This window comes from Musa acuminata, chromosome BXJ2-3 (assembly GCF_036884655.1).
Source record: "Musa acuminata AAA Group cultivar baxijiao chromosome BXJ2-3, Cavendish_Baxijiao_AAA, whole genome shotgun sequence".
Classification (NCBI taxonomy): domain Eukaryota; kingdom Viridiplantae; phylum Streptophyta; class Magnoliopsida; order Zingiberales; family Musaceae; genus Musa; species Musa acuminata.
In genome coordinates, this window is record NC_088340.1 from 35,762,186 (window position 1) to 35,780,932 (window position 18,747).

The 18,747-nt window shown below is 34.3% G+C and overlaps 1 protein-coding gene across 1 annotated transcript; it reads right to left on the reverse strand.

Moving 5' to 3' along the window:
• Nucleotides 1-847: 847 nt before the first annotated feature.
• On the reverse strand, nt 848-16,912 carry LOC103979318 (E3 ubiquitin-protein ligase COP1). The gene is made up of 14 exons (XM_009395415.3): nt 16,717-16,912; nt 16,142-16,637; nt 13,729-13,806; nt 10,603-10,758; nt 10,115-10,474; nt 8,241-8,398; nt 8,026-8,091; nt 7,041-7,119; nt 6,802-6,957; nt 6,583-6,681; nt 4,713-4,817; nt 4,457-4,636; nt 1,407-1,517; nt 848-1,265 (listed from the first exon to the last, which is right to left on the reverse strand). Exons 2-14 carry the CDS (start codon nt 16,523-16,525, stop codon nt 1,095-1,097), a joined length of 2,103 nt encoding a protein of 700 aa, XP_009393690.2. The 5' UTR covers nt 16,526-16,637; nt 16,717-16,912; the 3' UTR covers nt 848-1,094.
• Nucleotides 16,913-18,747: the final 1,835 nt, after the last annotated feature.

The following is an 18,747-nucleotide window of genomic DNA, read 5'->3' on the forward strand; positions in this document are numbered from 1 at the left end:
TAATATTTACAATAGAAAGTTGAAAAAACCGGAATTCAAAATTGATATTAATACCTCTTCTGAAACATTAAGGAATGTAATGGGCCAAATTAATTGGTAAGAGTAATAAAGGATTTTTTTATTTTTTATTTTAAAATTTTACGATAATCATAATTGATAAATAATTCATTCAAATTTTATAGACAAATGTTAATAAAATGACAGAAAAGAGAGATTTAAATATTTGAAGGGATATATATATATATATATATATATATATATATATATATATATATATATATATATGTGTGTGTGTGTGTGTGTGTATAGTTTTTAATTTTTAAGGAATATGCATGCAAAAACAGAACTTATAGGAGCAAACATGTAATTTCAAAAAAATTTGAAATGTTGGATATGTAAAACCTCCTCCAATAAAGTTTGGCCGTATCTGCACAATATGATATTTTATACTGTCAGGGAGGGCTTGCCTTTTCATTAACGAGTCTTCCTTGGTTGAACACTTGTCGGTAAACGACTCCTGAGTAGTGGTCGGCTGCCAATAACATGATCTCATGATCTGAAGAAAAAAGCACAAATAGTCAACCATGGTCAGTGCTCCTCAACCAAACAATTATACTCAAACTTAAAGTATGCAAGAAGAGAGAGAAAGAGTCAAGTTCGTACCAGTGCACTTAGGATTGAAGACCATGAAAAACTTTCGGCCAAACAAGAAAAGAACCTGTATCAAGCACATTGCAAAAGCTTTTTCCTTCGTCTCCTTAAGTCAGATCACATCAAGACCTTTAACCCATTAGACTCGACGGAAATCACCCTTGTAGAGTCCCATTAACATACTCATAAAAGAAAATGGAGCAAAATGAACAAGTATGATTACCACATCTCGAAATATGACAACATTTTACAAGTCTATCAAGGTGCAAACCATGGACTGTAAAGTCATTCCTAAGGTTGAAGACCAAGAAAAGCCTCGAGAGAAAAGAGTAGGAAGAGTAGAGTAGTTACTGAATGAAAAAATATGGACACACCTAAGCGATAAATACACGGACAACTACCGGGCTCATCTAAAAGCTTTCCTTGCCTTTTATCGTCTTCTGCTAAGCTGCGAGTACCAGAACTTTGATAGTCCCCTGGCTGTTGGCTGCCAACATTGTAGGACTGTCACTCTTCCAGCAAACAGCGCTAATAAAATATGACCCAGCATCATCTTCTGCATCATCAAGATCTGAGGATCCGAATTTGTGCCATGCAGCTGGCTTCGAGATTGCCTGCAATTACAGTTGCTGGTTTTTGAGATCAACTAATGAAGTACAAAAGCTACAGAGTGAAAAGACAATTTTGCAGGCAGACCGAACTAACAACAGGAGGCAAATTTTGGCAATTAATCCAGCATAGTAAGTCTGGCTCACCTTATGGTACACGAAAACCTCGTTTGTCTCGCTGCCACAAGCAATGTACTCATTGTTTACTGTTAAACCCACAAAATTTTTCTCATTTGTGTGTCCCTTGAAGGTGCGCACCTGAATAAATAATCCAACATAAAAAGAAGTCATTAAGTAGGTACGGAATCCTTTTCCACTCCAAAAAGGATTTAGAGGTGCATGGGAAGTATATGGTCAAGGAAATTAAACAAAAGGTATGTATATATACATCTCAAAAGAGGTGGAAGATGTCAGAGAGATAGGTAATAGAACATGTACGAAAGATGATTTATCAATAAGATGCATGAATGGCAATCAAGAAGATATTAATGATCGTAAGGATTTTCAAGTCCTATGGTTTTCTAATCGGTTAACAAAACCATCACAGCATTCAGTTCTTAATGTATGACATGGGTGTCAAATCATCTGCTAAATCAGGCATAACTGCGATATCATACATAATGCATAATATGAGCTAAATGATTGTCAATGCTGAGTTTCAAACTTTGTATACAAAAAATAGTCATGCAGGAGTAGTAGAAAAAGGTAACAGAAAGTAAGAAAAACATCAAAACAAGTATGGTAAAAACACCAGAGTTACATGATTCAGTCAACATGGCTATTCTGGTGTGGAAGTGAGAGGTTTACTATAATTAATGAAAGAGCTTCTTGCAAAGTTAATGAGATCCACTTGACCAGTTCTGATGAGACAATTAACACCAACAGTCCAACATGAAGGAAATTCTACGACAAAATGGAAGCCATTATGAGAGACCCTTAAAAGCCAACTAAAAGCAAACAGGAACCACTTATAAGAAAGAATTCTTCTCTTCATTTTATTCACTATCCTCTCCTGACACTTTCTTCTCTCATTTTCTCCAACTTTATTCACTATTTGGCAACACAAAGGCGCAATGTTTGTGCCCTTTTTTAATAGGGAAGGCACTGCTTCTATCTTACTCCTGATGAATAAGAAAGTATTACTCTTTAAAATTCAAACTCATAACAGAGCTAACAAAGGAGTCTGGTTGAGCTCTCTTCCTCGTGGAACACGACCCGTCAAGCAACCTTATAGTGGAACATGGACAGGTCCATTTCTTTAATTGAGATCTTGTACCTTGAGCAATGTTTTCAACACAAACTACGTTGGAGCTATGCCTCAGTGAATAAAATCTGTCATACCCTCCCATTTATAAAATCATTTTAAATAAATTTTAGGAAACTAAGTCAAGCTTTCAAGATATAACTATAGGGATGAAACCTAGGTGGATCGGATTGGGCTTGGACTCAACCCATGTACAATTCCTGCCATCCCAGCCTCTAACACAAGATTCCTAGCTTGAAACCAACTCGAACACAAATTTCTGAGCTCCGCTTGGAATTTGGGTTAATCTGGCTCAGGGTTTGTTTGGATTGGGTCCTTTTGAAGAATGCATTCCTCACATAAAAAAAAACACAAAACAAAACAAAAAGATAGCAACAAAGAAACAGAGATTGAAACAAAAAAAAAAAGAATATTGTAACTCTGGAATCATTGTCTTCTGAGATATAACTATGGGGAAAAAAATTAACAAGAAATCTGATTGTAAAATATTATCCATACATGAAAGATATGCATAGTGGATACATGTATACATATCAAACCTTGAGAATCATTGAACACATTCCTCATCAAGTTGGAAAAGACAAGTACACAGGAGAGAAGTCACAGTATAATAAAAAATTTTAATGCCAATTGGTTTGATCCAATATTTACGGTCTAATGTCTAACTGATATGCAAATTGAGCAATTTGTATCCTACAATTCCATATCAAGCATATAGCTTCATATTTTTTTATCATACCAAGTGTATCATCAGTAAACATATTGGTAGCAATCTGTTATCCTGATCTAATCATGCCCTTCATCCAACTGCTTGTGATATCTGAGCCCAACAAGGTTTCCTCGATATGTACTGTCTCCTCCTCGTTCCATACAGGCAGACACAAATAGGCCTATATTCTAAATTCTGGCATAATGCCATACAGTTCCTATCTGAATTTAGGTGCCTACATATCAACAAAAAGAATGAAAATTCCAAGCTCCACCACCCACTCAAACTCCTCCCTACAGTAATCAAGCAAAAGATCTCTATACACCTTAACTTTGCACTCAAAAGAAAGCTAGCAAATAGCGCTGCATAGGAGCAAATGAGAAATTGTTACTACAGTAGGAGTATTAAACTAACAAATAGCTCTATATTGGAGAAAATTTGTTGTTGCTGGAGCAAAGCTGACTTCTGTAGCATTATAAGCTATTGCATAGGAGCAAAGCTGCTGTTGTTGCTATGAGAGTGGTACTATGGTAGCAAATAGCTCCTCCATATAGGAAAAAAAGGTTTGACATTTTTTTCAAACTAGCAAATTGCACTATATAGGAGTAATACTGTTAATGTTGTAGTAATAGTTCTAAACTAGCCAATGGCACTATATAGGAGCAACTGCTACTGCTGCAGCAGTAGTATTCAAACTTCTCTTTCTCCATTTCAGATGTTATGTTTGTGAAGGAATCAACACAGAATGACATAACTCCGGCACTGTAACAGCATCAGACTCCACTTAGATTCCTCTTCCTGCCCAACAACCCCCAAAACAAAAGGTAAAAAGAATGATTCCTAAGGGTAGTTAGGCTTGATCCTGATCAACAAAATAACCCCCATAATTTTAAACAACACAAACCTCAGCATATGCTTTCTCTAAAAGAATTCAACTCAAAGATTAACTTGCAAAAAATTAAATCTGACCAACCACAAATATAGTTTGGCTTGTTGACATTGTGCTTAGACATCTCCTTCCTATTTTAACTAATATTAAAACAACTACCGATTACATATATGACCTAGGAGTTCATGTATACAAAAGAGATCCAATAATTTTCATTGAATTTTTTGATGGCAGGAAGAGTGTAACTTTGCCCCTTGGAGGATGAAAAGTGGTTAATAAAAGGTTACAATTTTTAATAAGCTATGAGATAAAAAAATAAAGCCAGTAAAACATACTGGGCATGTGTCCTTTACATCCCACAATCGCAATGTACTGTCTGTTGATGCAGATGCAAGCTCATTTGTGGACAGGAATTTCACGTATGAAACTGCTTTCCAGTGTCCCTTAAAAATACGGAGTGGAGTACTTGTGTTTCTCAAATCAAAATAGTGAATGTGATGATCAGCAGAACCAACCTGGAAAACGATGAGTATTCATAAACTGAAATAACAACAAACTGAAAAGGTAAAAACGGAAATGATGAAAACATACTGCAACATGAACACTGGATCCAGGATTATATTTGACACAACAAATATTTGCTTTCATGTCAATATTGATAACACTGGCTTCTTGCTTTGTGCACCACACTTTGACCTACTTGTCATGAGATAAATGAAAATTGTCATCAAGAGTTCAAGACAATATAAGGCTATTTTAGTAATGCTTGCTTTAAGAATCATAAAATAACTAATGAAGTTTCAACTTCCAGTTAATACTCTTAACAATTAATCATGATAAGGAGCTTTTACATAACTTCGTATATATGACCATAAGATTCATAAACTCAGATAATCAAAATCAGGAATGCAACACAGAACATAGTTATGATGAGAAAATGTATATAATTCAACCCCACAGTTGCCCTTCATTTTTCGTCAAGCTCATGTTGAATCAATCATCTTCATTTACTTGGTAAACCCAATGACATCTTTTAAGATATCATGTAAAGTTCTATAGTTCAGATACTTGTATGTGAGAACAAAAAATAATTGTTGATACAGATCACCATTATTATCATCCTTGTTATCATTGCCATCATCATCTCATCAAGGCCTCTTGGCATCAATTTCAGCTGGCTAAAATAAAACTAATTACCTAAGAAAAGCTTCCATGGTAACTTCATGGAATCTTATGACAAGAACATCAAACTCAGGTCAAACCTCGAAGATAGAGAACAAAGTTCCAAGCCAAAGCAAATTTAAGAAATAACTGAAAATCAATACAAAAAACCAAATTAAATGGACCAAGTAACAATACAAAAAAACAAAACATGCATACAAATGAAATCAAATTCAAATATCCTCTCCAAATTTCCTATTAATTTTCTTCCATGCATTTGCAATCAATGATCACATGAATATTCATCCCAGTTACCAATCCAGCTGATATGGATCAAGATGTGCAAGGTCAACTTATTTGGACTAATTTCTTGACTTTGTTGCCAAAAAACAGCCTGATCATTTATCCAAAAATCTACCTATTCAAACGAATTTGGTGACTCACAAAGCTTATATCACCAATGAGGAAGAAAGTGGAGGCACAATAATGAAAAGAAGAGAAGAAGATCATTGAATGGATTGCAACACTTGCTGGAAATCATCATGGAGTGAGTGCTATAAAGGATGGAGGGAGGTAAGGTAGTGAGTGTAGGGGACAGAAATAAAAATAGAGAGAGGAGAGGGAAGGGAAGAAAAGGGTGAAACCTTCTACAGAGAGAGAGGAGAGGGTGTGAGAGACCACACAATCCTATTATTGCATGCCATGACATTTTTTTATACAAACTAGATAAAAAGAATAATCATAACTAATTATTTATTTCAAAAGTAATGAATTTATCCATTTTTAACTTTGAAATTTTATTTTTACTTTAAAATTACATTTTTTCTGATCCTAATAATTATTCCAAGGCGACCTTTCAAACATTGATGAACAGGAGGTAAATCCTTCTGTCAATTTTCAACCGTAAGTTCAGACACACCAAAAAACAATTGATTCATGCAACATAATGTAATGTCTGGTAGAGAATCCAAGCATCTGATAAAGCATGCAATATCATGAACATGAAGATTGCAAAAAATTTTAAGCAGATTAATGGCTTTCAACATCAGTGGACATCACAAACAGAGTCCAGTTAATACGCATTAGATCTTTATAAGTTCCAAAGTAAAGGTTAGATACATGGATCATCCCATGAAAAAGTAAATATTACCTAAAAGGTTATATTTTGTTGAGAACAAGTGCAAGCATAAAAAACAAGAGAAAAAAATAAAAGAAACTATTAACAGGTAAAAGATCCTCTGTTGGAAATTATTTTAAGGCAATTCTGTTGGAAAATTGCTCTTGCTGAATTTGATGGTACCTTGCAATCATCACTACCAGAAACTAACATTGTTGGTTCCGTCCGTGAAAAATCAACACTCCATGCTCTTTTTTCATGTTCTTCATATTCCATCATACTCTGAAAAAAGAAAGCTCTTAAGATATTTTTTCCTAGCTCCACCACAGGGTTTGGATCATCTAATATATACTGACTGCATAACAATTTACAAAACAGTTTTATGGTATAAAAAATAACTACCTGGCGAGTGGTCACATCCCAAACAGTTACTATCCCTTCATAATCACTACTCGCAATAATGTTTTTGGAGTACTTGTTCCAACTTAAGCAACTAAGTTTGGACCGTGTGGCCAATTCTACAACAGGGCAGTTTACATCTGATGGTTCATTTACAACCTGAATCGCATAAAATGGCTTATAATCAGTTCAGCATAAGAAGGGACAATGCATTTTGCAGGCTGAAGTAAATTATAACTTACTGTAGAAAATTCGAAGACTTTAATGCGCTTCGAAACACCAGCAGTGGCAAAAAACTCATCATCACGATCAAACTCTATGCTGCATGAGAGAAACATTATAAGGATGCCTTGGAATCAGATATTAATAATGAGCAAAACAATTTCAAAAATACAACATAATAAAAGGACAAGGAGAGAATGAGAGAAGTCTGGTTTCAGCAGAATTGATCAGTCAACTACATTGATGTTCACTTGGCTCTACAATTGTATACTATGTTTTAGGTATTTCTTGGGTGTTATAGCAATCTTTATTTCTTTTAATGCTGAGAGTAGAAGAGGACTCTGTGCATGTGTCATGCTGAAAGTTGCTGCTTCAGCTTTAATTGAAAAAAACAAGAGAAGGACATCAACGTCTTCTTTACAGCTAGATGGTCAACTCCCTTCTTTGCTTTTAAACAAAATTACATAAGATTCATGCATACTAACTTTACAAAGAAAAGTCACCGACTCTGCCACTTGGAAACATATGTGAGAAATTTAGCATTATGTTGCTCAAAGCAACACCAATTCATGGTGGAGCTTGTGTAGAGCACAAACTGAAATCATGTTTGGCATTGATGAAACTTCAAATAAAAAAGAAAAAAGATATCAGATTAAGAAAAATTATAAGATATGTAAATTAAATGTTCCATGTGTATGAACACAACACCAGTTTCAAATATACATTAAAACAGCTAGGGGCAGAAACTAGCCATGCCAACATGGTAACTAAAAAATTAATATTACAAGATAGTAATGTAGAAAGCAAAAAAGCAACAGAAACAACAACAAAGTCCAGCTCTTGCTTGGATGTTAGAATCTACATTAAGGAGTCCAAACATCCATGCCGCTGTGGGGGTTGGATACAGAAGCCCGGATAATAATGGTAAGTGACAAAAGACAGAAATAAAAATTATCATGTTAGGAGTAATCAAGAGAATGAGATCTGCATTCACAAATTACATACCTTGACACAATATTTGCAGAATGAAATAGATCTCCATGTCTAAGTTCCGCAATATCACGCAACCGACTGAATCAATGAAGGATTACATGAAAAAGGCAAACCAGAACCCAGTAGGCAAAATTACAATGAAAAACAGTACAGTTTGTTAATAAAATGGCCACTGCAATAAGTATTAACCAACAAAACATCAAATTACCAAAGATTGCATCGACCACCTGTATCTAGTAAATGTGGTTAGCACAGACTGAAAATCATCAAGACCCGCATGATAACCTTCTCTAACTTTGGCGTTTGCATCTTTTTCTTCCTGACGATGTGATTGGCTAGCTCCAAGACGCCGTTTTTGTAAGTAACATTCTTGAAGCTCCTTAAACTGCAAGTGTAAAACACATTTTTATATAGAATATTCATAAAGCAATTCAATAAATAGAGAAAGGCAAATTAACTATAACATATTGTTTTTTTTGTGGCATTAGCAACGAAGATAATATTATGCTGGTGTTATAACAATATGAATCTAAAATGTTAAAGAATTAAACCAAACAAAGACGAGAACTTATAACAGTGAAGTGTTCATCTAAAGGCCACATCAACCTAAAACAGTGAATCTAAAATGTTAAAGAATTAAAGCAAATACTCTTGTTCATGCTTTGTAATAATTGATAACTGATGCAGCAGCACGTGACAAATAAAATATTCGAGTAGAGTTTAAAAGCAGTTTGGCCACAACAATCTCAAACCAAATCAGATTTGGGTTCAAATGATTTTCATATTTTATCCTTATTTTTAGGGGTCATTCTGAAAGGGCAAATAAGAGGCCCAATTTGTTTCCTGTTGCTCCTTGCTTGGACAGATATTAAATTCTTAGGAATGTGGTTTTGTAGCTACACAAAACTATTTTTGATACATGCTTATGAAAGATATAACCTCATGAAACGACAACTCTAATTATATTTTCCAAAGTTCTCATAGCATATGATATGACATTTTTTGAAGCCCATACAAAGTTTAATTTCTCGTGATATTATAGTGATTGAATAATAAAAAGATCAGTTTTTCCAATATAATGGCAGGCAAGTTTCCTGTGTGTAAGCCATCCCAAGCTGTGACAATATAGAAATTAACTAGAGAGAATTTTTCCCCTAGTTCTCTATCTTGCCTCTACTTCGTAATTGTTAATTCTCAATATAGTGCATCTTTTTGTTGTAGTTATTTGATCTTAATGGCATTCTTAATTTCTGACAACAAGTGCCTTCTCTTTTGTATTTTCAGCAAGCTCTTAAGATTGAAAGTAATCTCAAATTGAGTTTACTTTGTATTTGAACTATATGGCACTATCCTGTTCTGTTCAGCCTTAACCTAGTTAATCTTTTATGGAATAACATGGTTTTAACTTTTAACTTCGCTACAACAAAGAGATTGGAGATGTGGACCCTAAATTCTTAATTAGTTTTAATACTTGCTGCAACCATTAGTCACAAAAAGCTTTAATTATCAGATTTTAAATAGTTCCATATGTTCTTGGAAATGAAAAAGGTGACTACCTTTGAAGTTGTATTACAAAGGATTCGTATCATAATTATTATTATTGACACTCGTATTTTGATTATGATTAACACAATCAATTATACAATGAATTTGTCAAGATGATGACTTAGAATGATTACCTATGGACCATAGTGAGTACAATAAAGGATCACAAAACATCGATGATCAAGTTAGACAAAAGAATCATTCAAGGCAAATAAAACCTAGGAAAAGATTAAGTAGCTAATTAAAAAAAAGAAGATGAGCCGCTTGTATTAACTAACATAGAATTAATTGTGTGATAAACTGGTATGAAACTAGATTATAGGCACTATAGGATACATCTATCAAACAGTCATGAAATATTATATATATACATATAGTATAAGTTGGTTACATGACTAATTACAGATAAATTATTCCCTGACAGTAGATTCACTGCAAGTAGTGAAGAATCCACCAGAAGAATCATCTACACCCCATTAAAGAGATAAAAACCAGCAACCTGGCCCTCCAAATTGTTAACAATTTGCAATAGAAAATATTAACTTCACTCACTGACCTGAGCTTGAATTCGTCTCTTTCTTGCTATGACTCTTCCTGATTGAATAAGGGAATTTGTTGTTTCAGATCCACTTAAAGCATCTTTTCTTTGGTAATCTTGATGGCTTAGTTGAGCTTTCACATCATTACTCTTCACCTGTAAATTTCGAGAGCATGTCCCAACAAGAGAGCTACGAGCATTCGAGACAAGTATGCTATTGTGCTGATCAGCAGTGGAAGACCAAAATTTTGTTGCAATTGGATCATCCAAAAGCATTCGCAATTTCACCGAGTATCTCTCTCTTGCCCGGTACAGTTCTGCTCTGTGTTTCTCTACAGCATTTATATCTTCTTTGATAAATTGTAAATCAGTTTGAACCTGAAAACAGTACAGACATTACTTCTATTAAGGTTTGTCAACCTGAAATCTTTTAATTGTAATGTAAACATAAAAGGCAATTCTGACGAGCACACTAGTTTTGCATGAATCAAGTTACTGTGATCTACCTCATTAAGCTCTTCCAGCTTTTTCTTCCTAAGACAGTGCAAAAAGTCGAGTAAAATTTGCATATTCATCTCAGCCTCTTGTTGCTCCATTTTCCGCTTTTTATCACTAAGAAGAGACAACAAACCATCGAGCTCCTTAACCGACATCTCACATCCCTGTCTACAAGAAAGCGAACCGTCTAAGTTCATGTATACTCTTAAATTTTGATATTAATGAAACAATTGCAATCACCACAAAGAGGTTCTTGGGAATGCTACATCGTAAAATAATGAACGGACACATTTTCATGAAAATAAGTTCAGTCACCACAAAGATGTTCTTAGGAACTATACATCTTAAAATAATGAATAAAGCATTTTTCATGAAAATAAGATTTAGAGTCTAAGAAAATGAGCATATTTACAGTATAAGTCGTCTTGTTCAGAACCTGCCCAACAAGCTGTCATGCATACCATTACTAACCACATTGTGACAAAAGATTTTGAAGTATAGTCTCAACTCTCAAGTCTCAACAGTGTGTCATGGACATGGAGGCTAATGCAATATGTCAACTAAAAAAAACCTTCTGCAAAAGTCACTTGTCAGAATAAGAAAAGTACTTGTTCTGAGATTAATTATGAAAAAGGATATCTAGACACAGTTTCTGATGCTACTAAATTGATCAGAAGATCACACATGAATCACATGTAAGAAAATTGGAATTAAATGAGTCTAGCCAATAAATTATATATATTTTTACAACTATTAATGTCATTTGTATTCAAGCTTTCACTTCCAAATATGTTGCATTGTCATGTAATAACTAGGAAGAGATTCTAACAGCTTCATGGTCAAGCAATTACTTGACTAAGAAAGAGAGATATATCATTGCAAATGTTTTATGGATGATCCAAGCTAAGAATTAATATCTCAAGTAGTGCTCCATGGGTCAATGGCCAGGACTATAAAGGTGCTTGGAAATATACCTATAAATTAAAGCATTTGTTTTGACAGAATAATATAATATGTAAAGGAAAAACACCTTTTTTATTCATAAAGCTGGCAGTCGCACACTACCTATTATGATGGTTAACTATGTACAGCAATGAAAATACCTTGTAAACATCATCGGTTCATCACCAACAACAGACATGTTACCTTGTTGATATATTCTTCAGTAATCGGTATAGCAAGCATTTATCGATCCGACAGCCTACCAGCACGGCACATAGACCAGGGTAAACTGGGCGATACATCTAGCACAGGGCATATACCACCTATAACATTTTTTTTTTAATTTTTCAGGCTCTTTTCCAAAACTCAATATGCAATAGCATCCTGACACATAGTACATTGATAAGGATTGGACCCGCACCAATCTGGGATAGGTACCCGAAATTAAGAACCTTGATGTTCTCTTTGTCATCACTATCTTTACTTTCTTGACCAGGGAAGGAAAACTAATAAACAAATGCAAACATATTTTCACTTGACCAAGTAAAGAAACCATATGTCTTGACCCAATTCATGCCAAACAGCACAAAGTAATCCAATCTATATTCCTGATCTCTTAATCAAAATAAGTGGACAGATCTACATGAAAGTGAAGACAAGCAGTTGCTCCACCGGAACTTTTTAAAAAACTCCCTTCAATGAATGGGACTTCAGTATTGAGCCCTTCCTTCTAACATTTGCCCCCTTCTTTCTATTACTTATCTCTGTTGATTTAAACTGAATCTAATTAACTTCATAATTTAGATTATGTAATGATAATACTTCTTATAAATGAACTATACACATTATCTATGATGTCCCCTCTGCATAAATATCCTAGCTCCAACACTGACCTACATTACAGAAAACAACATACCAAGTGGAAAGCTGGAGAAATGTGAGACAATTGTGCTATGCAAATGTACAACAGCTTAGACTCCAAACAAGTGAGATGCATAGATACAGGTACATGAACTAATAATGAAATGATCTATAATTGAGTAAATCAGGACAAGAAGCCAATGGAATGAAATGAACTTGTACAAACAAAGTTTTGTTCTAAGTGCTTATTCTCAATAAAAATCAGATATTTTTTCATTCCATCCTCAAAACATTTTATTTTGGTACATAATCCCATTAAGTTAAGAAAAACTGAAAAATTTTGTTAAAAGGGACCTCCAATGGAATCTTTCAGTCCTGCAAGACAAAGATCTCTTTATTGATTTCAAGTACAAATTTTCAACAAACATTCATTTTACATCAAAAAGAGAAAATATATACTGTAGATTATTCTGACGATTAATTTAAATTTTTGGGGAAAACAGAAGAAGCAAATTGGTGCTCCCTAGTGATCATCAGCTTGATAATTATATTTCCGAGAACATAATAATAAAAAAGAAAGAAAATGGAATAACACTTGAGTTGCTCGATCCCAAACTCAATATTCCATCAGAAAGCTAAACCCAACAGTTATTGCACTGAACGACAAAGCAACAGAAGTAATAATATATAGGACTTTAAAAGTGGTGATTTTTTCAGTTAGTAGAGTATCAAATTAATTATTACAATAGTGGAGAGTCAGAAACTTTGACTGGCCTAATATAAATGGTTAATGTTTACCGTAGGAGAGAATGAGGGACAATAACTCTTTAGGAAATATTGGAACTTTGCAAACTAATAAATATTCACATCATCTCAGTTCACCCGTGAACCCAGTTTGACACTTTGACAATTAAACATTCAACCAATATGAAAAAGATGAGTTGGATCATACTATATTCTGTAACAACTATATGTATGCACACATACATTGATAGAAATAAACAGCAAATGTATTAAAAGTAACTAATAAATAATCATCAAAATAAGCTAAATGACCTTCTATACAACAGGTTACAGGAAGAATTTTGGTGGGTTATATCAAGCTAAAATTGAGATTAGAAAGCAGATTCGACAAAAAAAAAAATTAGCTCAAAGGAACATGCTCATATTAGTGGTGACAACAAATTTACAACCAATACTAGTAAACAAGTCATCCTATTAGCTATTGAAAACCAAATTATGCATGGAAACATCTACATGATGGTCATCACTTATTAGGCATTGATTCAAAATACTGAAAATAGAATATTAGGCACAGAAAAAAAATTGACCTGCTGCAATGCCAAACGAAGATGCTCAACAGGTGATGCTGTTTTTTCAATTTGACGGGCACATTGCTTTTTCAAAAGCTGCATGTACAAAATAATTATTATTATAAGAATGGCATCACCTAAATCAAGCATAAATACTGAAAGAAGATGCCAAAGACCTTTATTATAGGAGAAACTTGCTTCATGCATTCATTAGTTTGTACAGGTGTGCCTAGAACACTAGTGACATTCATTATATGACAAACTAATGAGCGTGTCTTGTTGTCAATACTGGCAAGTACATGCAATGAAAGAGCATCTACTAAGTCTGGAACCCAAACAAAAAGACCCTCCCAATACCAATATTCCAAGCTTGCAGTGGCTACAGTAACCAAGAAGTACAAAAGAATCATCCAATATCATTAATCCATAGTTGTTATGGGCAACCATCAAAGCATTTGGGCTACTATATAGCTGATAATGAGCTTCAGGAGCCTAGGATATGATCATTACATGGATCATCATATGTGCCAACATAAAATTATATTTCATGTATACTAAAATGTACACTACCATGAAAAAGAAAATATTATTTATGGGTGATTTATAAAGTTACATATTGCTTTAGATATAATCATCATTTGTGTCATCGTAGAACTCCCAAATGTTTGACATGTTCATGGTCACTGTAGCATGGCATACCATTTAGGAACTCTTTGGTCATATTATGAAATTTGACAATATATTTATATCTGACTCAAAATTGTCAACACAACTTCCTGCTAATTAGATCATGATAGGAAACGCCAAACAATTATGGTCAGTCAAGTCTTCAAGTTCTAATATAACAGGCATATATGGTCTTGGTTATACAAAACAAAAGGAAAGAACCATAGTCTTTTATTTGGAGATGGCAGAAACTCAAGTATTAATAACTGTTGGATTATCTGCGGCTGCGCTCCGTATTGTGGGTGGGCTAGTGAAGCCTTTTCTTCTCTAGCTAGATGAATAAACTAGTTTCTAAAGAAAATGCATAAAATGCTTCTTCTAGCAACAGAATTTTCACCAAAGATCTAGGATTTTTCTAAATCATGTTTCATCATATATAATTGGATATATATATATATATATATAGACACCCACACACATCCATCATGTTTTGCAATTCAATCATGGTTTCTCCTGCATCTCTCACAGAATATACATATGGGCATGGATGGAGCAAATTATTATCATATGATCTGCATTATTTGGTCACTGATAACCCAAATCTTGGTTTGACTCAGTATAATATACTTAGACAAGATGTAAGTGGTCGCTTGATCATCATGTAGGAAATGAAATAGCTTTTGAGTGACAACAATAAATAGTGGACTACAGCTCCAATCTTACACACCCCGGGGACCTATTCGGCTAGCCTGTTAGTAGTTAGTACATTGGTGAAACAAAAGCAACCAAACACAAACTATGCCTTCAGGATTTCCATACTTGCTCACAAAAGAAGAGAGGCATAAACCTACAATTACAAGTTAGAACTTCGACTTGCAGCATCTACCTAACGAAATATTTTCTAGAGAAAGACTCTGATATTGGATAGGTACATACTTGTTAAATCAGTCTAACCAATGCATGTTTAGCCAACACACTGTTATATACTTTGACTAAATGATGATTGGAATAATGGGATGCATGTTTAACCTATATGTGGAGTTTGTGACAGGATAACCATCTATTCAATCACATATTTCCCCAGTAGAACATTTGGAAATTATTTAAAGCTCTTTCTCATATATCCAACAGAAATATAGTTTCAACATGATTTTTCTACAGTCTCTCTCTAAGAACAAAAAGAACTCTTATTTATCAATGTTGTCTTACTTTTGCATAACACTTTCCTCATTCCAAAGAAAATTACGAACCTAACCTCTTCAATGGGTTTATGATATGTAGAACCCCAAATCAACAAACCAAAAAGTGCAGAAACCTTAGTTTGGCTCCTTGCTGTAGCCAGGATCGGGATGATGGATATATTTCATTTTGGGATGCTTGTTGAAGTATCAAACATAATGCGGACTAGTGCTGAATGGTTAAGCCATGTAATTTTCCCACTCTAATCTAAATAAGAAGGAACAGAAAATACGTAAGAGTACTTATATGAACCTTTGAAAAAAAGCCAAGAAATTTGTCCTGGTACGCAAGGTTTTTATTTAATGCTTGTATAACCATCAGCATAAAGTGAAATCTAAAGTGGCTAGCCCCTCCGTAGCTAAATCTATATACGAATTCGATCTTATGGTAGACTTGATTGAAGGGAAAAAAGTAACAATCGATGTAACATTCAGTTGTTCCTCAAACAATGGGATATATGAAACGAATTGGCAGGTTTAGGCCGCGATCTAAACGAACTGATGAGAAGTTAGGATGGCAACGTAACCTTGTTGAGGAGGAAATTGGGGTAGAGGTGATTCTTGGTGAGGTAATTTCCGCAACAAGGACAATCGCTCTTGTTGTTGAGGTGGGTGACGATGCACATGTAGCAGAAGCTGTGGCCGCATGCCGTCAGGAAGGCGTCCTTGATGACCCCCATGCAGATGGGGCAGAGCAGATCCTTGTCGCGCTCGGCCTCCGCCTCGGCCTCCGCCTTCACCGCCGCCGCGGCCCGAGTTCCGTCGGGGACCGTGGCCCCCTCGGCCGGCGGCGGCGCCCCAGCCACGTCCGTGGTCTCCGACGACGAGACGGCAAGCGGGGCGACCGACGCCCCCATCTCCTCCGCCTTCGACACCGACGGCACCAACGCTCCCGCCGACGCACCGCCCATGGGAGGTGTGCAAGTGGAGCCAAATGAGTGGATCAAGAGGCGGTAGCGCAGGAGTGCAGACGGGCGAAGTTGAGGCGCAGAGTTGCTGTGGCGTCGTTCCAAGCGGTGTGCGCTTTAAAAGAAGAGCTAATTATAACCAAAAACATATGGCCGGTAGGCGAACACCGTTGCCGAATAATTTCAGGGATTACCTTCCGCCACTCCTGCGAGGTTGACCCGCCGGCTACCTACCTTGCAATTGGAAGGATCGATGACTTCTCACGTGGATCCGGCAGGAATTCTCCAGCTGAAATGTGGCTCTCGCTTGTCCACCCGGCTTGTCTCCTCTCCGCCTCACACGTCGCCTCGTCGCCTTTCTCTTCCATCTCCCTCCTTTCTCTCTCCTATTTGATCCATCCCTTCCTCTCCTTTTTGGTGATCTGCGGTTACAGCTACGAGCACAGAACTAATAAACACGATTTGTTCTGTGTCATATCAGTGAGGCGAAAACATAAATCAAATGTTACACAAGCTTATAATAATAATATTATTATTATTTTATATATAATATATTTTTAATAAAAATAATATAAGATAATTTTTCGAAAAAAATATCTCTATTTACAATGATCCCTGAAATATCGTATGATTACACTACACCTTATGAACCAGAATTAATAGGCATAAACTGTGCTGTGTCATGTCAGTATTATGCAAATGTTTCTGTATTGCTTAGAAAAATAATAAAAAAATACTATTTAGATAATATTTTTTTACAAAAAATAATATAAGATAATTTTTCGAAAAAAATCCTCTTCTTAAGCTTTTCCAACAGATATCTGATATTTATGATGATCCCTAAAATATCTTATGATAAGATACATTACACCCAATGGACCAAAACTAATAAGCACAAATTGTGCTATTATCTGAAAATATAAATCAAATGTTACAAATGCTTAGAGTAATAATAAGAAAAATATTATATAGATAGTATTTTTAATCAAAATAACATAGGATAATTTTTTAAAAATCCCTCTTTTTGAGTTTTTTCAAGAGGTATATCATATTTACAATGATCCCTAAAAATCCCAATAAATACAAATTATGTTGTGTCATGTCAATATTATGCAAAAACATAAATCAAATGTTACATATGCTTAGAATAATAATAAGATAATATTATATACATAATATTTCTTAATAAAAGATATAGGATAATTAAAAAAAATTCCTCTTCTTGAGCTTTTCCAAGAGATATATTATATTTACAATGATCCCTAAAATATCCCAATAAACATAAATTATGTTGTGTCATATATCAATGTTATGCGAAAACATATATCAAATGTTATGTATGCTTAGAATAATAATAAAAAATATTATATGGATAATATTTTTGATAAAAATAATATAGGATAATTTTTTAAAACAACCTCTTCTTTGAGTCTTTCCTTTTCGAGAAGTATCACATATAATCCCTATTATCCCGATAAACACAAATCATGTCGTGATGTTATGCGAAAACATAAATCAAATGTTACATATGCTTAGAATAATATAAAAAAATATTATATAGATAATATTTTTGATAAAAATAATATAGGGTAATTTTTTGAAAAAAAAATCATCTTTTTAAACTTTTGGAAGAGGTGTCCCATTTTTTCTATGATCCCTAAAATATATCATGATAATATTCAACACACTTTATCGATCAGTTTATAAAATAAAACAATTATCAATATACTATAGACTAATCCAATACTTGATATATAAAATTTATCGAGTCGGTTTTGAACAAGTTTACACTTGGTACATTCGTAAAACAATATTGTAAGTGTATTTTAACTCAAATAAATGAACTTAGAACCCAATATAAAGCAACTCATATAAAAAATATATTTTCAAACAGACCTCATTATTGGTTTAAGACACTCGACCGAGATTTATGGTGCTATGAAAAAACAATTAACTGAGAAATTGAATTGATTCATCTTATAAATGGAACCATATAGTGTAATTAGATAATGCACTTGCTTAACATAAGTAAAATGGACACCTCTTGAAATAAAGTTAAAAGAATTTGTTTAAGAATTCATCCAATAATATATGCTTACTTTCGTTAAACAATTAAAATGTAATCTCTTTTATCGAAGCTTGCAAAAATAGAGTTTCATACCCCTTTTTATTAGCTTAGCTGATATCTCAAGGATTTGATACCCCACAAACAACCTAATAATTTA

Bases quoted from the DNA above. Each gene is read 5' to 3' on its own strand.
- LOC103979318 (XM_009395415.3), bottom strand. From the start codon at position 16,525: ATGGGCGGTGCGTCGGCGGGAGCGTTGGTGCCGTCGGTGTCGAAGGCG. The intron at 8,092-8,240 runs GTGGTCGATGCA...TCATTGATTCAG, and splicing joins ACCACATTTACTAGATACAG to TCGGTTGCGTGATATTGCGG. The intron at 1,518-4,456 runs GTATGTTTTACT...TTATTTATTCAG, and splicing joins ATGTAAAGGACACATGCCCA to GTGCGCACCTTCAAGGGACA.